At 38.5% G+C, this 25,300-nt stretch overlaps 2 protein-coding genes across 8 annotated transcripts in view; one reads left to right on the top strand and one right to left on the bottom strand.

Moving 5' to 3' along the window:
- Positions 1 to 8,241, bottom strand: part of bsna (bassoon presynaptic cytomatrix protein a) — a 141,755-nt gene extending 133,514 nt beyond the window's left edge. For all 7 annotated transcript variants that reach the window (XM_079359081.1, XM_079359085.1, XM_079359083.1 and 4 more), the window contains exon 1: positions 7,841 to 8,241. In XM_079359081.1, coding sequence (XP_079215207.1) covers positions 7,841 to 8,028 — 188 coding nt within the window. In that variant the 5' untranslated portion in view covers positions 8,029 to 8,241. The remainder of the gene's footprint in view (positions 1 to 7,840) is intronic.
- LOC306833666 (helicase ARIP4-like) overlaps positions 1 to 25,300 on the top strand; it is a 179,175-nt gene that overhangs the window by 77,797 nt on the left and 76,078 nt on the right. The gene's annotated exons all lie outside the window — the stretch shown is intronic.

The raw sequence follows: 25,300 nt of genomic DNA, 5'->3' as shown, positions 1-25,300 counted from the left end.
TGAAAATTTCAGGATTTTTTTTTTTCTTTTTGCCAAAGCAAACAGAGAGTAACTGTGATGGTCAAAGATTCATATTAAACAATAATCAGATATAAGTCCAAGTTATTTACATGGATGTTATGGTAATTCATATGTCACACGGTGTTCTGTTGGTTGGCTGAAAAAAAAAAAAAAAACCTTGCACATGCAGACATCCAATCCAGTGGAAAAGCACTGATGGGGGGAGGTCAGTGTGAGGGGCCACACATGAAAGAGCTTCTGAGCTGTTGGGAGTTTGATGCCTTGTTTAAGGGCCACTGGGCTCAAAACTGAATTTGTACTGCATCTCTTCAGTTCCCAGTCTAATTGGCAAAATTGGACTTCAACTGGAGACCCACTGGTTCCCAACATATGTCCTAACAAACTGAGTTATAATTCAATTCAATTAAATTATTACTGCAATTTAACTATTGTTGACATTTATGTTTAATGAAAAGTTTGCTTATGTCTACACCAAATTATTTAAACTTTCACCAAATCATGAGCTTTCAGACTGTGTGAAGTTAGTGACAAGCTTGGTCAAACATCATACAAATGTCACTAGTCACTAGTTGACATTGCAAAGTTAGCACTTATGTAACAATTTTGTTTTAATAGTTAATGAGGACCTAAACAAAACCAAGTGTCAGATAAACATTCAACATATATTCATATCTGAAGAAGAATGGTGCTCTGTGTCTGCTATTTATACGCTAACCTATTAGCCATATCAACTAAAAAAAAATGTAACAACCTGTCTGTCTCAAAGTGTTTTACATTTCCTTTATACGTCTTCATAAAAAAAACATGTCGTCCAATTTGATAGCAGATTCTAGTCCTGTGTTTTTTTTTGGTGTGAGATATTATATATATAACACTTAACACACTATAACACTTTTTGTGATACATGTCATTATGTAGGGGATGTTATGTAGAGGATGTTGAATGACAGGGACAGATAATTTGACCTAACAGAAACTGTATCTTTCCAAGCCTGTTACATAATTACATTCAAATATGTCCAACATCTCAGTATCACAATTTCTGGGACAATTTTACACCTCACCATTCAACAAAAGGACTAAAGGACGGCTGTAATCAGCCCCCTCAGCAAGTCAGAAACAGAGTTATATCAGCGTCTGTTCCTCTGCTGATGTGAGAAAAAAAAACTTTATGCACGACTGTCAGCAAAAAACATTCAATACCAAATTCACACAGAACACGCATTTTTGAAGTGACAAAACAAAGTCACACTTTAGTTTGCATACACAAATTTACACATAACACATCCTACACGCATGCCTCTCTGGTAGGTGAAAATTTGTCGAAAATGTGTCGCATATCAGAAACCATACAATGCAAACTCCATGTTAACACAATGTTTCTGTCTCCAAGTACTCCAACATTCACAACCTCCCACACAAGCTCTATTCCTCTCACGCACGCACGCACACACGCACACACACACACACACACACACACACACACACACACACACACACACACACACACACACACACACACACATTAAAGCTTGTTAAGTGTGTAAAAGGAATTTATTGAGCATGTCATCGAGCAGCTCTTCACAGTAACTGATCACATACACAAAACAGTGAATCAGTCATGCATAAGATTCGTGTGCACACACACACACACACACACACACACAAATCATCATACATACAATTAATTACAGAAGTACACACACATGTACACACTTTCTGTGACAAATAGGGCCGCAAACATGAGTGTGAGATGAGTCATGTGTAAAATGAACACGTGATGCCACAGCGAGGGAATGGTCTGCTCCATATGTGCTGCAGTTCTGTTTCTCTCTCCTCTCTCTGTGCCTTTCTTTGTGCTCTCTCTCTCTCTCTCTCTCTCTCTCTCTCTCTCTCTCTCTCTCTCTCTCTCTCTCTCTCTCGCTCCTCTACCTCTCTCTCTCGCTCCTCTACCTCTCTCTCTCGCTCCTCTACCTCTCTTTACTTCAGCCATCTGGATATCTATGCTTTTCATATCCGTCCCAATTTTTTTCCTCACATTCTTACATCATTCATTGATTTCTCTCTTCACATTGTCTTTCCTCTCCCCTCATACATCTGTGCACTCTGCCTCATTATCACTCTCTGTTGTGCCTTATACTTTAGATTCCATCTGTGCATCAAAAGTCATCCCAATGTATTGCTTCTTGCAATTTCTCTAAAATTCAATTGCTTGACGTGAGTTTAAAAATTCATTTGCAAATCCATTCAAAAGGAAAGCAAAGATATACAGCACTCAACATCAGTCAACCCTGGCAAGAAAGAAAGATGTAAGAAATTACAATTGTTGAAAAAAATAAAATATAAGTCTTCACAGCGAGATGGTAAGGGTTGATGGCAGCTAATCAAAATATATATTGTGGTGAAGGCAGACAAAAAAGTGTGCTGGTTTGTATGATGAGAAGATTGTGTTGATATTTTAAGTTACTTAAAATTAGGATTTCAAGTCAATTCTCACTTTTTTCTATATTTAACATAGCCGTTTAAAAATATCTTGATATTGATGTGTCAAAAGGAGATAGTCGTGTTTAGTGAGAATTCCTATTTTAACTGAAAACAAATCAAATAAACATCAAAGTTGTTCTTAAAGGCTGTTTTAGCGGTTCTAAACTGGCCTGGCCTTCAGGAGTAGCTCCTTAACCAAAATGGATGATGTTTTTCAAGCACTGTGTTTTGTTCAATGAGTAACGATGCTGTTTGGACCTCAGATGGTACAAAACATGTCACATAAAAAAGTGACAAAACAAAGATGTTTTAGAGGCACTTCTTCGACTTTTATTAACTTTTTTTTGTCCGCGAACACCTTCAAGACCAAATAAAAACAGCTCCTCGACACAATTTTGGGTCCGGACCTGACAGTTGAGAATCAAATGTATCATTTATAGAGATTTTTGATACTGGCCAGGATTATGAATCAATATTCTTCATTATGTCAATAACGGATGTTATTCAGTTTGCACTGCATTTCAAAATATATCTTTTGTTACAGATAAGCTGTATTGGAACACATTTCTAGAAAGGTTGCATTGTGTTTAATTTTTCTTAACAGTAATGAGGTTTTTTTGCGTAAATGTGAAACGGGAAATCAACCTTAAATGTATAAATGTCTGATTTTGGGAGAAGAATTGTGTGAAAAAAAATACCTTGTCTTTTCCTGCTGCATAGACCGCTGTGTGATTGAATTTAAGAGATGTTATGAAATGCTCCTCAGGGAAATATAAAACATTTTAAATTGTCATTTGAGAAGGCATTGGATAGCAATTTTAGAGTTTAAAAGTGAAGAGAATGACGTAAACTCTTCCTCATTAGTTCATCTGCAAAACATGCAGATCATTGAGTTTGTAATCTCCATGAACACAACTTTCTATCATCAATTTCTACTAAAAGTGTGCTCTGCAACAACGATAAAGTAATGTAGGAGACTGTCATTGAAGCAACATAATCATAGGAAAGGAAATGACTGAAGTGAGCCAAGTAAAAGGTGTGTGGAGAGGTATTAAAACTCATGGCTAACATTAATAAACCCGAACATTAATTGTAGGCACTGCATTAACAAACACCCAGTGGTCTCATTAAAATGAAAGACGAGACTGCAATCTGTCATGCAGGGCTAAAGTGGTGCCGAGTGTGGCCTGGCTTTACAACCTGCTATACTTAGGGCACACTGACTCCTGCATTCCCACGTTAAAATGGCATTTGAATTGAAGTCATGAGGCGTTGAATCATCCAATACAAATTGTATTTCCAAAGGGATATGCTGCACTGGTCATGGATTGTAAGAAAGACTTGTCTGGACTCAATTGTTCAAATAATTTAGGAACTGAAAACTGCAAATCATTGAAAAACTCATTGTACCCTCCCATTTAGTCTTTCTTTTCGGAATGTACATTAGGTTAAATAAGCAGTGATTTTAAAAGGTTTACCATCTGATGTAACTGCATTTGTGGAAAGATATTACGTATTTGTTTGCATTGCTGGTTGATCCTGTATTATCCCTGATTGAGATAACAGTTTTATATACTCTGTAATTTATCACTGTCCCATCACTCCCTTGCCCCCTTCCTTTATCCCTTTAGGTTTTATCCTATTGTATAGTCAGCTACACTTGATCTATTTCCTCTAGCCTGTATTCCCTGCTTCTTTTATCCTCTTTCACCCTCTCTCTTTCTTCCCCCTTACTCATAGTATATCTCTCTCCTTATCAGTACTCCAATACTGTCTATAGCACTACAGTTATATCTCATTGTAAAGGCAGAGCAATCTATAGGCTGCAGGTCATTGGTTGAAAAGGGGGTGGGGAGGAAAAGAGAGTGATGGCGGGGGAGGGATTTCAAAGAGGGAGCAAACAATATGTTTGCAGACTTGGCTCTGATGAAAGCGACAGCAGCAGTTGTCGTAGCGATGTCCCCGTATGACATATATTCAAATTCACTGACAAAGCCCTTTAGCTTCTGAGTTCCTGAGGAGTAATTACGATAGGAGCTAATAAAAGAGTCAGGTGACAATATTGTAGGCTTTAACAAGGAAGGCTGCTGTCAGTCTGTTTTCTCTTAAAGCTTGGCCATACAGTCCCAAGGTTGTCAAAGGGTCAGTAACCTCAAAGACATTATTTAAAATCCAAATTACACTGTTTTTTTCTCAACCTAACTAAACAGATATTTACCTAAATGTATCCAAACGGTAATCACACCCTTATAAGACAACAAAATGTATTTCTTTGTTTAAAGGTGATGATTATGATGTCCTGCCAATACGGTGTCAAATTACACAACATTTTGAATCGCTCCTTTATAGGGCCTGGCCAAGACTTTTTTTTTTTTTTTCATTTTTTAAATTATAGACCTGGTTGTCAGTGTCAAACCTGCGAAATGTAAACACACATTTTCTAATGCAAAATAATGGTATGTATTGTATGTTAAGGTGTACTGCTGCAATAAATTCAGCCTAAATTGTATCCAAAGCCTAATACTTAATCTTTGGCTTCGTTGAGCTCTATTATTGTCCAAAAACTACTGTTAAAAAAATTCAACAAGCCCATGCCACATGGTAAGTGTAGTTTATTTTGATAAAAGTCCACCTGCAGTGCCTTTTTGCCTTCATAGGCTCAAAACTACCAATTTTGCATTCATCCACAGCAACAAGAAAACATTACTATTGTTTCAGTCACTACAGTTCCTTGTTGTTTTATATTGTAAATGGCCATTTTCATTGAAAAATGTCGAGCATGAAAATGTGTAGAGGGAACAAGGAGAGGGCTGGGCAGTAGAATAAGAGCAAAAAGGAAGAAAGGGTAATGGAGGGAAGTGTGATAAGATTTAGAGACTAGGGGCAAATTAGAGAAGGAAAAGAGAGTGGAAGTACTTGCAAAGGAGACAGGCAGTAAGAGAGCGGGAAAGAGAGATGGGAAGAGGCAGTTAGGCAAAGCAGTGCAGGAGAGGGAGGGAGTGTGTGAGAGTGTGTTAGAGAGAGAGAGGGGAGGGGGCGAGCAAACACGCTCTGCACGTGATTCAATCTGTTCACATGGCCTTGTATTACGCTGTTATAAATACTTAATGTGAAGCCCTTCATGCTGCAAAAACCCTCAGCTTTTATTTACAATACATTTTACATAAAGGAGGTGATGAGGGGGTTTAATAACTAAGAGCGCTAAAGACCAAATATTTCGTGAAAGTGACGAAAAAAGACAGCAACATCTGGGTGAATCTCTTCAAGTGAGTAATGTAGAGATAATACAAGAGCATGTTTCAGATGTGTTGCTGTTCATCGTAAGCTAGCTGAATCTGTCATCTGCTCTCTGAGTCTCATGTGTTATATAATGAAGGATGGGCCTGTGCTGCTCTTCTCTTCTCTCCTACAGAGGCATGAATCAAACCCGGGATGTGTCCTAAATAAAAAAACCACACACGGACCCTGGTGAGTGTGTAGGCCAGCTGTAGCCCTACTCCAGCATTATTCCCACTCTGTCTGTACAGCAGCCCAGCTGCATGGGGATTTCATGGATGAAGGGGTACTGTAAATTAGGATTCCTGGATTGAGAGACAAGAAAGTGAGGCATCGGCATGATCTGAGCCTTGTTAAAGAGTGGAGAATAGCTCCTGAAACAGGTCCAACAGGCTTTCATAGAAAAGCTTTTTTTTTTTATTCATATGCCTTTGCTACGTGGTGGGATGTGGTCTGACTTTACAGCAGTGCAGATATGTTGAAGCATGTTAAGCAATGTCAGCACAGCATGTCAGGGTGTCTTGTTGAGGCCAGGTTTATGTTACCACTGAGTTCAGCATCTCTGTTGTGGTTAAACGACATCTATGCAGCTTGCTATGCAAAAGCTGATTGCTTGGACAAAGTTGCACTAATCTCGTGAGAAAAACTAAACAAGGTCAAAGCAGTTTTTACACATATAAAAGTCTAATATTATTAATTGTGTATGTATAAGGAATCACATAATTTAATGACATATCAGCTGGTTTAAATCTGTAGATATGACAGCATTAGACTTCTATAGTAATAGTTAAAGGTGTTTTTTACTTCTGGTTGATAATGAACTGGACTAAAAAATGAAACGTGTCTGTCCTGTGAGATTAGATCAGTAATGGGATTTTGATTCATGTAAGTGGGGTTGAAGCTGAAAGACTGACTTTATTTTCTGGCAAAAAACAATGAATGAGAGTTTGACAGTGTGAGTTCCTCACTTTAAAGTCATCCAGCCATTCTATCAAAATCTAAATATTTGCACTGATGTAGCTTGAACAAAAATATCCTTACATTATAAAAATGCAAAGAAACTTCCAGTTCTGTTTTCTTCTGAAGAACAAACATAAATGCCATGTTTATGGCACAATATAGTATGCACGAATGTGCAGGGTTTGATTTGACATGCTGGAGTAAGGAATTGTATAAGTAAGCAATACGTGATTTCGTAGAAGAAGAAAAACCATGTGTATCAGTCTTCTCTATGTCATTAGCGGGTAACATTGGCCTTGCTGATAGTACCAGCACTACACATATCATCAAGCACACGCCAACACAGGCAAGCCCCTTCACGTACGAGCACACACACTCACGCTCACATGCACACACATACACAAATCCAGCATCCTTCCCTCGCCCATGCGGAAACAAGGCGCTTTAAGCCCCTGAATGCATCACATCTTGAGCTTAAACAACATTCAACGTCGTCCAGTCGTGTTTTATACGTGACACTTTGATATTTTTTAGCTATTTAACGATAATCGAGAAAAAACCAACAGCTCGTTTGTGCATTTTCGAGCGGCTGTCAAAGACATGCCCTCAACACACTACGCCAGAGCACAACCCGAAAAAGAGAAAGGAGGAAATACTATGGCAGCACCTGACTCTACGGCATAAAATCACTAAATTGCATCCCTGGTAACAACCATAACAGATGTCACAGTGGCACGATGTCTGCAAGCTTAAAATGCAATGTCAAACATTTTAAATGAGCAACTGAGGTTCGGCGGTGCAGCGTGTAGCGTTTCAGCACCACGGACAGCTCCCGGGTTTTTCATTTCAGCATCCTGAGATTGACGCGGGATGTCACTCCTCTCCTCGTAATAACACACAGGAAGAGGCTCATATTTCCTCCTTAAAAACATGCACGAAATAGGGAAACACGTCGTAACACCCTGTCAATATAATTCCTGTAAATTATGAACCAAATGAGATCTAGTTTCATGTCACCCATGTTACCATGTAGTAACACACTGGGATTGAGTATACTCAGAGCACCCTTCACCCGAATACACCTCCACTCATCCTCCTACCTCGTCATTCCCATCCCGGGGCCTCCAACTCCCATTCCTCCCCCAGCAGCGGCTCCGTTGACAGGCTTCATGTGCTGTCCTGCCCCTGGTCCTGTCGTGGGTCCGCCGGGCATCACCGACCCCATCATCCCGGCTGCTCCCGGCTCACCGGGCTGCCCGCCGCCCTCCATGCTCGCTTCGTTCCCCATCTCGGTCTCGGCTCCGCAGAAGGGAGGGAGGTGGAGAAAGGCTTCGGGTCAAATCGGCGGTGTTGCTGTATATCTCTATGCTGTAGTTGTTTTAAATCATCGAAAAATGAATGGAAAAAAGGGGGTGAGAAATCTGGGGGAGCGAACTCAGCGTTGCTCCTCCATCACCGCCATCATCATCCTCGTCAGCTGCAGGACCAGTGGCTGCCTCCTGACGTGGTGACGGGAGCGCGCCGCGCGGCCACAGTAGCGGCGATGGGAAATAACAGGGCGAGAGAAAGTCCGATTAGATTAGATTTGATAAAAGTTAAATAAGCCTCGTGGGGAAATCTGGGTCGCCGCAGCTCAAAATGCGGATGCAATAAGTAATGTGGAGTTCAATAGAGTGAAAGGTAAACCCTCCATGTGGCGTCCACCTTTCGAAAACAAATGGGGGGAATCCAATTACATTTCTCAGAGGCATTCTTAAGTTGTTTAACTCCTTAGCATTACCACACTGTTAATATTTCGGTGACGATATTTTTATTATTTCAGTTGCTCTTTTATGCTATTGAATAACAAAGGTTAATTTTTTTCCGGCTCAATAATCTACAGCAGAAAGTTCAATTACCAATCAGCAAGAAGACGAACGGCTTCTGAAGAATGTCTAATTTTCAGTGAGACGCATTAATGGCAGGAAATTTTATTTATTTGTCTCAAACTAATGTTTATGTTACAGCACCGTAATATTAAGATATCAATATATCCATAGCATTATAAAAAAAACACCCGAAAAATCTATATTATAAATTCCTACATGACTAACAAATTAATAATTCTCTTGAAGTGCAGAAGCGTCAAGCCATACCAGGGCACGCGCTCTTGCTCGAGCACGGCAGGTTGGAGGAATAGATAGAGCGTGCGCGCTCACATGACACTTTCACAGAGAAAAGAGGAACGAGGGAGTAACGTGAACGCGGACAGGCGTCAGGATACACCGCACCGGCGCGTCACGTGTTCAATAACACTCCGTGGTGTTTCACACCTGCTGGATAATTACGTATTTCTCCTGGTAGTACACAGCAGTGTTCCAGGAAATGTTTATTTGTTGAATCTGATATAATAGAGGCCGACTTTATCTAGAAAGGATAAGCCTTGTGTGTTTTATAAAACAATCGTTGTAATACATTAAAGAAGGTGTGCAAGTGAATTTTAAATGCATCTGCTGAAGGCTTTAATTGGATAATTAGAAGGCAAAAGAATCTGTTCAAACGCCTTTTTATATATGTTGTATTTTTTTATCTTGTGGTTGTGCAAACAGATTAATCAGCAAGGACCCAAATTCAGATGGTTAAAGTCAAGCTGACTGCAGTTGATTAAGTTGTAAACCTTTGGTCAGACATACAGAATCAGGCCGATAACTTAGGTAACTTAGATCAACATATTTAAAAAAAAAAGAAAAGAAAAAAAGAAGCAGATACAGAGACTACAGAGCTACCACACGGAGAATAAGTTCATGTTCGAATGAGTTATAGGGAGAGAGTTACTAAACTGAGTATTTGCAGGAACCGGTTTACAGATGGGAGAGGAGGGTGAGTCTGAGGGCATCTTGTGGAATAGTGAAGAAGAGCAGGAATGAAGAATAAAGAGTGAAAGTGTGCAGTTAGGAAAATAGACTGTGACTGACAGACAGACTTGTAAACTACACATCATGTCCTTGTGTTAGGCAAGTAAATATGGAGGATCAAATTCTGTAATTATTTAATTAAATATGTGACTTGATTTACTGATTTAACTTCTGTGTAGTTAAACACTTCCATCATTTGTTCCAACATTTCCGACTAGAGAGCTTCAACTCTAATCACAGGCACTGTTTTCAGTTGTTCACATTTAGTTGTGTATTTAATTTATTTAATTGTCTGGACTTGATTGAGATGTTTTCTTTTAACATTCACCCTTACAGTATATCCTCTTTCTTACTCCCGAGTTTAGTCTTGAGTGTTTTATTTTTGGTTTCCTGCCTCTAGCGTTTCATGTCAAGTTGTAGTTCCTTGTATGCCCTTGTGTGTTTCTGCCCTCTTTGATTGCTGATCAGTTACACCTGTGTCTCATTTGTCACGCCTGTGTTTGATTGACTAAAGTGCTTTTAGTCCCTGTGTACCTTTCATCAGTCAGTTTGATATCAGACTTTTCCCTGTTGTTCCTATATTCCATGTTTTGTTTTCCTCATGGTTCCCTGTGTTGTTTTTAACCTGTTTGATGGACCCTTCAGTTAGAACTTCTGTTTGTTTTAGACTTTGTTTCTCTGAAACTCTCTGACTTTGAATGTAAACGTTTGCTTCAGGGCTCACCTTGTCTTTTTCTCTAGGTTGGAGTTTGCTGTTTACTCTTTGAAGTTTTGTGCTTTGACTGCATGAATGTATTTAGCTTATTTGAGTCCTGAACTATGCACATTTCTGATGCAAATATGGACCTAATGTTCAGGTTTACATGCAGGCTCCTTGTTCATGTCTTGACCTGAAAGACAGAATGTTCTTCATTCAAGGGTAGCGGTTTTTAAAGCTGAAAGGTTTTTATTTGTTTAAGTTCCTTGTTTTTCTGTGCATCCATGGAGAGATAGGACAGTAGCCAGAGCCAAAAATCACAGAGAGAATTGTGAATGATAGTGGGAAGGGAGCCACAGGTCGAATGTGAACCCAGGCAGCCTGCCCACAGGTCCACAGCCCCCACACATGGGGCGCACACACTAACCACTGCGCCACCAGCGCCCATTAAAGCTGGAGTTTCTTCATTGTGAAAGACAGCCAAAAAACAAAAAGGGGGAGAAAAACGCATATTGCACCATTCTTTAGAAACAACTTAAACTTATGGTTTAAGTTTAATTTGTGCCAAGAGGGTTTTATGTTTGGCTCAGTAAAAAACTGCTTGGTATCAGTTAGTGCAGCAGTTTCTACAACAACAGCAAGCAAGGACAGAAAAACATTAACAACAGTAGCTAATTCTAACTGTATCTAAAGCATGAGCATATTTACTATAAAGGGAGAGTCTCGCAGAGCTGTATCCATCCTGAACAACAATACAAAGTAAGTCGGTCAGATAACAGCCTCCTAGCAGCGTCTCCCGCCCTCAGCCCCTGGGAAAAGGTCCACTCTGTTCCATTGCCAAAGTGTCTCCCTCTGAGGCCAGACTTCATAGAGATGAATAAACCCTGCCAGCCAACTTCAGTGTTGCATGTATACTGTGCTGCATCTCTCTCAGAGGAGAGGAGAGACAAAGTGGTGCTGCAGCTTCAAAAGATAGAGGAGGGAAAAATCCTCTTCCTCTAAGCTTCTTTCACTTTCACAAATAATGCTATTATGTTTCATTTTCCTCTTTTAGTCACACTTTTTGATAGTTCAGAGCTGGCATGTCCTTGTTCCAATTTTATAATGTCATGTAATTGTTTCTGTTGTAATAAGAATATCAAACAAGGATGCACCAGCAAACAACTAAAAGAGAGGGGGTAAATCCTCTTTTTTTTTTTTTTTTACAACCAGCATTATCAGGCCCAATTAATAAAATCAAAGCTTACAGAAATGTTCTCCTCTTCAGATTTGAGGTAACATCCAGGGGTTTATTGCTCTTCTCTATCACAGTTACACATCTGTTCTTGAAGGCTTCAGAAATTCTTCATATAAACAGCTGCCCAAAGTCAAATGAGAGCCACAAAAAAATGGGACATGCACAGAACCGAAGTAACACTGTCTATCAAAACAAACACAACTGAAGTCTGCCTGTTACATTTCATGCACTCTCTTAAACATAGGCTTGAAGAGAGCAGGAAATGGACAAAAAAATAAATGGGCTGTGAATACCTTAAAGGGAGAGAACAAAGCTCCGTGCCGACAGAGAACGGAGTTAAACAGAGAAATGAGAAATTCAAATGTATCACTGCTGAGTTCATTCAAAGCAATGCAAATAGAAAGTGAGCACTCCCCAGGTACAGCACAACGAAGTGGCAAACTTAGTCAGATTTTGGCTTAGAATCAGCACGCATAAGAATATTATCCATACTATGAATTACACTGAGCTATTTACATGTGCTTGAGATAAGAGCTGCACTTTAACAAAGTGTTGCAGCTGACTTAACACCACGCTTTTTGCTCTGCCTTCTTTGCTGTGTGTATGTTTTTTAAACGGTTGATTCTAATTTAAAAACACATGAATCACAAAAGCAGTGATAGAGATACTTGTGGCAATGGGCCTGCGAGCCATTGTTCATTCTCAGTCTATTGCTGTTTAGTCGAGAAATCTGTAATTTAAAGGGCATATCTTTGACATTTGAGCATGGATGTTGATGATTATTTCTCTTTTGGGAAAATTGTCCTGTGAGAATCATCTCGGCATAACGGATAAATTATTAACTTTCAGAGCTCTCACCTAACCAGCATTGTAACTTGGCATATAGCAGATTTGACAGTGAACTTAAAGACTTATAATCAGGCAAAAACATTACTTCACATATAGATCAACATCTTCACAGGCAATCATTAGTATTATCGGATCAGGAAGCTTTGGTGTGAGTATGAAACAGTTCATACTGTATGGAGAGCAGATGCAGGCTAAATGCAATCCACTGTTATAAAAATCTGGACACCATTGGCTTTAATTTTACAAATTTCTTTTTCATATCTCTAAAATCAGATCTACTCAGGATGAGTTTGAGTACTCATGCCCATGTGTAACCCAGCTTTCAAGGTAGAAATAATCGTTCACTGTGTAACCACATGTGCTTACAACACAAGAAGAAACCAGCAAAGACAGACAACAGGCAGTCTCACATCACATACTGTAATTTGATAACCCTGTTACTGTCGCACAAATTGTTGTGTTGATATCAGAGCGAAGAAGATTAGCCTTTTGTACAGCTATGCTAAAGATAAAGTAACTAACAGAAAATATGACTGGAGATACATTCCCATACATACGTTTTGTGTCAGGAAAATGCTTCTATGAGCTGATGGCGATTGTTGAAAATGAGCTCACCATCACGGCTAACACAGTGGGAAAGATGTGAGGACAGTGCAGTAGAATTGTGCAGAACAGCAGAGTGTCTGTCACGACACACTCAGTAACAGTTCTTACCATGGAGTCATATGTTTCCATCACTTGTCATTTAATTTACTGTGAAACTGGGATTTGAAGACCACTGTCTTACAGACACACAGTTGTAATGAAAGATACATCCCAAAAAATACCTGGATGTTGTGTTGTACTATTTTTATAAGATAATGTGAGTAATCTAGTATTAAGATTACTGTAAATACCTATCCCTAATATCTACATGGAAGTGCAGTCAACAATATCAAAATGTCAATGAGCAAATACTCAGCTTGATGCTGTTGTCACAAAAGACAGTGTTCAGATTCTATGAAGTGTTCAGACTTCATAGAATGCATTATAAATTATTACAAAGCTTGATTTTGATAGATAGATAGATAGATAGATAGATAGATAGATAGATAGATAGATAGATAGATAGATAGATAGTTAGTTACTTAGTTACTTAGTTACTTAGTTAGATAGGTAGATAGAAAAACAGCTGATTTAAATAAGTATTGCTGAGTTTTTATTGCTCAGGGTGATTATTGCAGTGGGAATGAAGGGTTTTATGTGTTTATGTGTTTCTGAGCGAGTGAGACTTTTACAAATCTCCATTTTTGTTTTCATGCTTTATCCGTCCCCAACCCATGTCCTTACAGACTCAGTTACTGCCGCCCTCTGCCACATCATGATGTTACTTATAACTAATGACTGGCTACTGCATTGTCGAATCATTGGCCATCATCATTGTCCTGAGATAATATCTGACAGGGTCATAAGACTGGTGAAGAATGGTGCTTCTTCCACTTCACTGCCCTAACACCTGTCCTTCCACTGTGTCACCCTGTTTCAGTATCATCTCTTGTGATGAGTGTGTATTGCTTTGCAGCATGACTCTGTCTCCTCTTGGCTCAGTATTTACCTCTGCCATGAAACTGATGTTGGAGGTAGAGATCTGAAGAGAGAGACTGCGAAAAGAAATCAAGTGAAAGCCAAACAAGATGCCGGACTAACTTCTATTTCTTAGACAGAGAAATGAATTGTCCCCCCAGATCAGGGACTTGTCAAATATTGCTCATAACTGTCAAAGCTGGCAAGCAGGGACTGCTGATAAAAATTAGCCTGCATAGCTAAATCTGGCATATTTACATGTGAGACGTTCTTGCTCTTGCCAAATTAATGTGCATCGTCCCCTTTTAAATATTGAAATCAAATCAAATCATCTGTACTAAAAATTGTCTTCCCCAAAACTTGGATGTTGCTTTTGTCAGTGTATGTTTTGTTGTTTTTTCATTGGAAAGCCAGTAAATTCAAACAGCTCTGGGGCTGAGTGGACTTGATATAAAGGCATCAGCAAATTTATCAATAAAACATGAATATCATGTAGAGGAAAGCACAAGTGTCCAAAGAACAAGTGTTCAGCAGTCTCTATATGTCTTTAAATGCTGCCATCTTCTGTTAAATTATTTTGCCCCTTTGGCTTTTGTTGTTGAGTCGATGCTGACCGCAAAAAGGCAATTTAGACACCGACCTTTGGAGGCAATAAAATATCCAACAACATTAGTCATTCTACTGAGCAGACTGTAATGGCAGGCATCCAAGCCGTCTCTTTCCAATCTGCAACCATGAAGTGGCTGATGAATTGTGGAATCCAACATAAAGTTTCTCATCCGGTATATGGTCTCCTGCTCCTGTGCTGCTCAGGAAAACCTGCAACACCGGAATCGATCACTTTGACAGACTGACTCATTGACGCTGTTGTGGGGGTGAATACTTAAGGAGATTAAAATGAGCAACATGCCAGCACTCCACTTCTCTCCAAGCAACAGGCCAGGGCAGGAAAACCTCATTGGTCAGCTGCGATGGACTGAATGATTGATAGGTGGGGGAGACCTCAATCAGCACTTTCACTGCCCAAGTCCAGCGGTAGCTACAGAGGAGACTGTTGTTGTCATTAATCGTCTTTCATGGTGTCTACCCTTGCTTTGACTTCACCTCATGTCCAGAAATAAGTCAGGAAAGTGGCAGTCATGCATTTTTTCCCGTCCTCCTATTGGCACTTAAAGGACTATACAAAATGGGGAAGTGGGGATGACTGGTTGATCACTGGGCTCAAAGTAGATGGAAACATTATCAAATGTGTAGGGTACTCTTGGAAATTTGGTGAAAATGTACACACACAAAGGGGTAAAACCAGGCACCACAAGCATGAAACAGGTAAAAATTATGGAAATACCACAATGCCTTAAAAATCATTAAAAATCCATGGCTAAATAATTCAAAAACATATGAATATCCATTATCAATATCCAAACATCAAGATATTTGACAAGTCCAATTATGTTGCTCACATATAAAAACTAATGATAGCACATGCTAGCATGATGATCTTGATAAAAAATCAAATCAAGAGCCAGTTTTATCACAAAAGGGATCAGGATGGAAAAAAAGACTGTTTGTTCTGTTTGTTCCAGTCTTGAGTTTTTTTCCTCCTTCAATTTGTCTGTCTTTTTTAGAATACAAGGAAGTCATTTCTCCTTCCTGATACAGGAAATTAATACAACAGTGTGTCAGAAATAGCCCTTTCTGACTGTGAAATTAATTCAATGAAGCTGCCATGGTGTGTCATGATTAGTTTGGAGAAAATCAAAGAAGACAGAATACCTTCTTTGTCTTTACATTCGTGCTTCCTTTTTCAATCTTCAATCATTTCTTTGTTGTGCAAACACGTGGATTATCCTATTCTTAGGATTTTACACACTACTTAAAACACAATTTATCATAAAATTATACACAATTCTAAATTAAAAAATGAAACTGCCTCAAGGCAGACAATTTGTCTTCCAGCAACATGACTCCGTTCCACTTGCACAGTGTGTGCACTGTGTTAAGTTTATTATGTCTAAGTCTTATGCAGAATCTTTGGAAACCTTTTTGGTGGTAAAAATGTGGATGCTGACAAAACATCAAAAATGACTCCTTTCTGTTCAGGAAGTCATGATGTGGCAGTTCAGAAAACCAGGACATTGAAACTAAACTGAACTTAGCAGACTGAATTTATTATGTGTGAAAGGCCTTTTGTCAGTAGTTTCCCAGCTAACTAAAATGAGTGACCTGACGGTCTGTAGACTTGCAAGTGAAATATTTCCAAGTTATCTTAACCATAAAGGCAAACTGACTAGCTAATACTGACTGACATGTTCCTTGTGACAGCCAACACTAGTAGTATGATATTTTAATTAATTGTTTAAGGTGACATTTATTTTAGATAAACATTTGTAATTCAGTGTGCAGCAAAACAATTCAACAAAAATTCAATGTTGATTAAAACATATACTCTTTCAAAGAAAACCAGATCCATGAAGTGGTAGCTAGTAGTGCTCTACATAAGCCTGTGAAATTGTTCGCTGTATGAGGGCTAACAGAAAGATGACTAACCTGCTAATAGTCCTAATATTTTAAATTTTCAGGCCTAGTGATTATCAACGTTTTACTATAATTGATGAAAATGTGATTTTGGCTTTCATAATAATCAACTTTGGAAGAGCTTCATAGGTCTTGCATAATTAGGCAAACAGTTAAAGCTAATGTCTCTGACCTGTTCAGCATTGCTTTAAGCCCAAAGAAGCCTAAAAACAAGAAGGTGGTGAGCGACAGTCCAATGATTTAATTTTATTTATTTATTATAGTTCTTGTCTTAAAGTAATAAAGGTCACTTTCACAACTAGAAGAACTACTGAAAACTTTTTTTTTGCTTTCACTTTCAAAAAACTTCTGTGTTCCAACAGCAATATTTTGACAACAACCACCCACAAAGACATTGCATAATATACATATTAGAGCATTAGTTAGATGTGTGGCTTCTAAGGAAACAATATGAGCATGTGCACATACATGTACTCTTTTTTTCCCAGAGCTGTGAGTTGAAAGCAAATAAATGTACAATGAACAAACATTTGTGTGGTCAGACAATGAGGTGGGGTTGTTGCTCCAAGTGACCCTAGACAGCAGGTACATTTCAAGAAAATGTTTATTGGGAGTCATGCCACTGGACGTTTTCATGTACCGTATATCTCGGGATTCAGCTACGTTGTTGTTGTAGTCTGCCTACTCACACATGACTATGACTGAAACTGTAATGCACGTGCAGAGGAACTGGAGTGGTTTTCTCCAGTTTGCTCCCTGGAACCTGTTATCAAAACTTTCCTTTTTCATGTCTACAAATGCCATTGTCCCGTAAACAAGCAATCAAAACACAATTTTTTCAGCTAAAATTGTTGTCATGGATACAAAGCCTTAGATTTTAGAAGAAAACAGTCAATGATTAATGATCACTATTGTATTATATGTGATGCATACTTAACTTCAAAAGAAATTAATTGAATTCCCCTCCGGGGACAAATAAAGTTGTTTTGAATTTAACTAATGAAAAAGTCAAAAACAGCGAGCAGAGCAATGTTTAACTTTCACTTTCAGTAAATGGAAATGTTACAGGCTTTAGTTTTCCATTTAAAATGGCCAGACTCCCTTCGCACTGCTTTTGTAAAGATGCCACATAAACACTGGAGGTACTTATTAAGTAAAGAAATTCGCAGAACCACCTATTGATCCTGATGAAGAACACACAAACACATTTATTTTTTAGATGGCTAAAGTGAGATCGCCTACAACAAGGGGTGTGAACTCAAAGCTTGTTTGTCTTTCACAGAGCACCCGCTGGGTTTAAAATGAACTCGTAAGAGAAACTCTCAGGTTTGTTTGTTTATTAGAGCGCCATTGAGTAACTCTCATTGAGTTAAAGGGAATAACTGAAAAGCCCTCTGGTTGTTTTTCTTCTTTTTCATCTACGCCAGAACTCATCAAAGCTTTTATTCCAAATCCCTGCAATGTGATTTCTCTTCTATGTGACGGCTTCATAAATACACAGAGCACAATGCAATTATTTGATACAATAACAAATGATGAACAAGGCTGCTCTATTTATCCTTTTTCTTTCTTTTTCTTACTTTCTTTGTTTTGCCCTGTGGAAATCATGATCGAGAAAATCAAACAGTCCTTTCAACTTATCTTAGTGTTAACTTCATCATGAAATGATTTTGAATGAGCTAAAGAAACTAGTTAATGTGTCTGATCCCCATCAAGTCTGTCGCCTGATGTCTTAGAGGTTGAGTAAAAAAGAGAAACCGTTCATTAACTTATTTAAACGTTTCCCAACCGATCCATGCCAGACAAAAAGAGTTGCACCACCGTTTTTAATCCTCCGCAGAGCTAATTACTGTAATGTGTGTGACGGGAAATATTCTGTCTTTGTCAGCACTCTGTTTGGGCAGCGACCCAGTGGTTCCTGCCGCAAAGCAGACTGAGCAAAATATGCAATGTTGACAGTTAAGAAAAGGTCAGAAATATTAAGGTCTTTCTGTATTAAGCGAATATAAATATCTATGCAGATTGTATCTTTTGCAATCACATGATAGAAATTTGGGGGGGAAAGACCCTTTGGCTTTCATGTCACTGCTTTTCTACGTTTACTTATCTTCATCTATAACCTTTTTATATATTTTTTTTACTTTTTATACTTTATTAATTCCCAAGGGGGAAATTCTGGAAATTTGAAATATTTTGACACTTTAACACAAGGTTTTCATTGAATTATTACACCTCCAAAGGAGTGGGGCACAGTGGTGCAGAGGTTAGTGCTATTGCCTCACAGCCTCTCCATGTGGAGTTTGCTTGTTCTCCTCATGCATGCGTGGGTTCTCTCAGGCTACTCTGACTTCCTCTGACAGTCCAAAGCAATGCTCCTGGTTTAACTGGTGATCCAAAATTACCTGTAGGTGTGAATGTGAGTGTGGCTGGTTGTCTGTCTCTAAATGCCAGCCCTGTGATTGACTGGTAACCAGTACATGATGTACCCTGCCTCTTGCCCGATGAGAGCAACCCAAAGATGGAAAGGAAAGGATACAGTTTAGGCATCTCAGTTGTACGTAGTTTGTATCTCTGCCAACATCTATGTGCCAGTATCTGAAGAAATAACTAACAATGACCACAGACCACTATAGAGAGATTAACACACAGGGACACCAGGTACTTAAAATGGCAACATAACCTGCAGATTGTCCATGTCATTCTGTAGGCTTGATGCTGTGTTAACAGTCAGTGGTCAGGGTTCATGAGGACAGGATCCTTAACAGACAGTGAATGAACAGATCATGTCCTGCCATAAAAATTGCAATTTAAAACATGATTTGCATATTTTGACTGTGTTGTAGTTTAGGCTTTTTTCTGTGTACCTTTTTTAGTTAAACTGATTGTTAGCGTGACAATAGTGTCATCAGTTTATTGCATGTATTTGATTCGACATAAGGCTTCTCAACAAGACTCTTTTTTTTTTTACATGAAGCAGCATATGGCAGAGCTGATAAGTGAGCAAGTGGGGCCGACATGTGATTTCCTCGCTGTTGCACTAAAGACACTAACACAAATACACACACACACACACAGAAGGAGAACAAGGAGAGCGAACATAGCTCAAAACAATGAGGGCGCGTTTGTGGAGTTCCTTAGTGCTTACTCATATACAGGTACCACAAATATTGCTTCTATGGCTCCACTCTCATCTCTTTTTTCACATCAAAGGCTGTGCATTGTGGGTAAATCCTTTGAGCCAAGTTATAGTGTTGCAAATTTAAGTAAAGTGTGCATGAAGAGTTTAAAAGTCAACCAGAGCCCTCAGCTTCTCTGTGATCAATTTCATTCTGGCACAGTCAATCCACAGAAGACTAAAAAACTTGGAGGAGGCTGTGTGCATACTAACATCCTTGAGGATGCTATTTTTGAACTCTAAACTTTGAACACACTGTGAAAAATTGTTGAGGACATGAATGGAATAAGATGAGTGAGAAAAAAACAAACGGGTTATTTGGCTCCATCTAGTGAATGTTTGAGGTCAACACGGGTGGCGATTACAAATGTCTGTCTGATTGCTTCGCTGTCTCATTGATTGCAATTAATTGCCGTCTGCATCTAGCGTTGTCAGATGACATTAACAAGTTGTAACCATGAAAATCTGTCCTGTCCCTGCCGTTAATGGTACATGATGAGAGAGCCCCATGACAACCATAACACTGTGTGCATCAGGATGTTCGGAGGGCTTGTAGGTCCAGCAAAGGCCTAGAGGCAGTGGATTTTTATGTATATGTGAAGCTGTCTTTAATACAGATACTTCTACCTCTACAAGATTATCAGAGAGAAGACTGATCAAGAATATGAAGTTATTTTTAAATCCCTAAATTTGCTGCCTTGCTGAACAGTAGGTGCCCAATGAGGGGATGGATGTTCGACATTCTAAATAAATTGGAAAAGTTTTCTTTGTTTTTTTTGTTTTTTAAGAAACAATACTAACACATAACAAGGTGAGATTAGAAAAGAGATACACTGTCCTACTTTGTCCATAGGAGGGCACCAAAATCAACAAGACCCAAAGTTCCACACAGGAGCTTAAATTATTCTATGGTTGAGGTTTACTCCATTCATAAATGTTTTAGAATGATCTTGTTTCCGTCCTGAACAGGGTACCTTTATTTCTTCAGTGTTTTATTTCAAAGCATTTTGACAAATGCAGCAAACTCAGTATAACATGCGGGCAGCGGTGGCTGGTCAATATAGGGTGATAGAGCGCCACCCAACCACTCCATAGGTGAAACATAAATGTACACTTTTAAAGACAATGACAGGAGACTTTAGAGCTAATTAATATTACGTACTGATTAAGTGGAATGTATGATCAATACATTCTAAGTTTCTAAAGTTGACTGGTGAAATGTATTGAACACTATACGTAATCCAGCACTCTGGGCCTCCATTGACTCTGCTTATAAATTGCCATTTGCTCCTCTTCCATGTTATAGGAGCTTTGATTGTTGCAGGAAATATGCACTACTGGATGTATTAGATAGATAGATAGATAGATAGATAGATAGATAGATAGATAGATAGATAGATAGATAGATAGATAGATAGATAGATAGATAGATAGATAGATAGATTCATACAGACAGGCAGGCAGGACACAACAAGACATTAGTTACAATACACACCTGCTGTCCCCCCTCCCCTCTGTATACAATAAGCCCCAAACAAGATTTAGCAGCCCCTATGTGACTAAGAGTAAACATAATTACAGATTGAACCTGTGCAGTTAATGTTAGCATTAGACTTAAATTTATATAGCATAAATGTATATAACCTGTGAAGGAGAGAAAACACGTGCTAGTATGATGGGGATGGAGCTACTGAATGTGCGGCCACTCGCGTCGGCGCACAGGTGAGACACCAGCACCTGAAGGTAAGCAGCAGAGGTATCAATCCCATGAACTACAGAATGAGCGAGGCATGCGGCATCATTGGATCAGAGCATTGACTGTTTTCAAACATGGATCAGAGCAGCAGACCAAACTAGCATGAATCAGCAGTTTTTAAAAGTTTGTCTCCACACAGTTTAAGTTATGCCTGATAAGTATGAGATCATCAGGTATTGTTGGTTAAGTGTGGGAAGTAAAATTTATCACTTCCAAAGTAGAAATCAAAGCAATGATAATATATATGCAATGGCATTTTCCATTCTGGCCTGTGAGAAACTGTAACCACCCTGGAGAACAATGCACCAGCCTGCCACTGACTCACAACAATGGGACGTCAGTTTGTGTCCATCATATGCGCAACTCTTCAAACTTTTTGATGGAGGGAGGCAGTGGTAGAGATATTTACTTTATAAATTAAAACAACCATAAGAAACCCAGTTATATTACCAGTCGTGATCTGTTCCTCTGATCAGTCTAATTTGTACCGAATAGAGCTTTTGTTTTTAAGACCATGTATTTGATTTTTGTCTTTTTCTGCATTTAAAAAACACAGAGTCATCTGCCACATTATGATTAGTAAAGCAACATAAAACAAGTGTCTAATGAAAGGTTAGTTTTTCATTAAATCAATTAAAGCAACAAATGAATATAAATGGAAAGTGTATGTGCTGATTTCTGCCTTTAAATTTGAAATGTGTTCTTTAATGGAGACAACAACTTATTTACTTGTCTCGTAGGTTGGGAGATTGCTTTCAAGCCAGTTCAGTGTTATTGAGGTTTTGGCTGCTATTATAATACACCATGTGTAATGAATGCATTTTATTTCTACTATGTTTCTGGTATAGCCCTGAGTACGGTCAGTATAGTTGAATATTATATATATTTGTTTAAATGAATCAAATATTGACATCGAAACGTTTTCGCAACGGCATTGCGAGCAAATTCTGTTTGAAAATTCCTCCATCAAATACTTGTCTGACTTGGATCTATTTTTTGGACAGGATGTGAGGTGTTTGTAAAAAATCAGTTAATTATTCTGTTTTTTTCCAGTTTAATATATGTAGATTGGATACTGATCTCTTTAAATGTTTTGTTTATTTTTTATTTTTTGAATCAGGTTTTCTACCTGTATTCCCCTGCTTCAATGTGGTCATCCTTTGGTAGATTAAAGTTGGATCTCAATGAAAACATAAAGAGGACGATCTAGACCTGCTCATTTTGTAAAGTGTGCTGATATTACTCTTGTAATTATTTGCTGTTATTTCTGAAACAAGTGATTGATTCAATTCGCACCTTTACTTCATCTACCCAGATGTTTATTATTTTTTCTGCCCCCTTAAATTGTGACTGCACACCAGTCATCGATGGTTTTTTTAGATAGATGGGACATCCGAAAATGTGACATAGACAATAGGAGGAAAACAACAACCCTAACCCTAACAACACAGGAGCGAAGGGTGCACACACAAGACGGTGTAAATATAGTAGGCGCAGAGGACAGAGCAACTTGCAGAGTCATGGAGATAAAGAAACAGGAAGGAGGGGAAAGGCATCAGTGAATAGTGGAATGGGGAAGGGTAGAGTGGAGAAAATGGAGGGAGCCATGAATAAATCAGGAGACTGAAAGCAAAAGTATATAGAGAGAGAGTAAGAAAAGAACAGAGAGAGCCCATTTTGCTTTGGGTGTTTAGAGAAATGTCCAAAGACCTGCTGTAGAGAGTTAGTCTCTGCTTGGCCTTTCAGTGTGAGTGCTGAGGATTAATGTATCTGCCAATATGACTGAGACACATTCTTCTCTTCCTTTCTCGTTCTAATATAATGATCAATATGTCCATCCTCAGGTATCCCACGGCACCGTGTGCGGTTTTACCTCTGGTGTTTATCCTCTCTTAAATTACTGTCACGATTTCAATGAACTGCTATCTTATAAGGGCTATAATTATATGTTTTACTCGATTGCATCTATTGTTTCTTATTGTTCTTATTTCCTATCAGCTTTGTTTTCATATTTTCCATATAAAAGCTGCAAGTTTGTGTAAAAGGTGCTCAATGAATAAGGATGAGGTTGCTGTAACTGAGAAACAATTTAAATTGAGCCTATCATTCAAGTAACATACAACTGTTTGCATAAGACATTTGTACAGTGCAAATTGTCAAAAAGATGTCTCATGGGGAATCTTCAATATGTGGAGTCTTGAAATTAGTGAATCACACATGGCTTCTTTTTTATGTGCTTTTATTAGCATCTATCTGTCTATATTTACTTAAATCAAATCAGTAATACATTGATCTCATTCTCCTTGGTCTCACTCCACTGTTGGAGTTTCATAATCTGTTATGCAAAGCAATGCAGGGTTTTGGCCAATAGGGGGCAGTGTCTGAGCGAGACATGAGACTAAAGAGCAGGCATACAGCACCAAGGCGTTAGGTAAACGGGCCACTGCATGTTTAGTGAAAAAGGTGCCACCTGATGATCGCTTTCATAACACTGCACTGTTTAATGCCTCTTTATTCTACAACATAAATACAAATCATTTAAGTTTCCTTATAAAACACAAAAAGAGAGAGCTACACTTCAGTCTAACTGAAGTTATTACTCCCTCAGTCAACAGCAATCCAAAGGAGACAGAGTTATGAAACAAATTAGCATGTTCCTTTAAACGAGCAAGAGCCTCAACTGGGTTGAATTTGGTTGCATATCTGATATTGAAATTGATGGAAATAAGACTGTACAGTTAGATCAAAGGCTACAGAGGGAATCTCTCGTTTTAATCTAGAGTTAAATCAAAATTCCCCAAATGTATCTTAAAATACATCACATCAAAAAAGAAAATTCAAACTAAAGCTGATAAGCCTTTAAGTGAGAGTTTAGTGAAGATATGTTGCATCATTGATTAAACTAATGACATCCTGTTGTGACACGCCCGTTATTCATCAACGCTTCCCTCTTTCACATAACTTTGGCTGATAGAAACAGGTACACAAGATTGAATGTAATTCAATCTGAAACAAGTGAATGACCTGCCCTGAATGTTAATAATTAGTCAGTTTAACTCCTTAAATTAAAACATCTTGACACATTTCTGTTGTTACACTAAGGAAGATTATATTCTTTGTCTTGAGTGGATGTTTTTCATGAATAGAAAACATAGACCCTGTTATCGCTTAGTGGAGTGCAATCCCTACTTAAGATTCACCTTGAGGCAAAGTCGCTGTTTGCTCAAATGTAATGGATTTAAGTGGGGTCTTAAAATGAGGTAATCAGTAACTGTTTTCCTCATTTGGCTGTTACTAAATCTAATTTCACTCCTTTCAAGCTTTTGGTAGTTTTGAATTTGGTCTCACATTTTACCCAGAATTTATTAAACTTGTTCACACCAAAACATTTTCAGTAAAACTTTTACCCTTCAAATATTCACACTGTTGTCTCAGCCAAAAGAATGATTTAACTGATTACACTATGAGTCAAAGTAGTTGTGCCAGAAAGAGCTAAAATAATACAGCTGTAGTGCTGGAACTGGGAGAGTTAAATAAGCACAGTTTATTGTGAGCCACATTTGTTTGACAAATCAACGGTCCATCATGACAGAGGGTGCATTCTGGTTTGATTGCAGATTTAAGTTATTGTCCTAAAAAACTTTACTCGTAGGCCTAATTGGTGGCTGTATGAAGTTAAAGGGATACTTCACCCATTTGCATTAAGCTTTGTATCATTAGAAACATGGTAGTAGTGTTGAATGGTCATGAATCGAGCCCTCGTGTTTTTCCTTTGCTTGAAAGTTTTCTTTACGTGACGCGAAAATCATCACATGTGTCATGTAAAGAAAACTTTCAGGCAAAGAAAATCATAT

The sequence above is a fragment of the Symphodus melops genome, assembly GCF_947650265.1.
Source record: "Symphodus melops genome assembly, chromosome: 13".
Lineage (NCBI taxonomy): Eukaryota > Metazoa > Chordata > Actinopteri > Labriformes > Labridae > Symphodus > Symphodus melops.
This window is presented reverse-complemented; position numbering and strand designations above follow the sequence as displayed.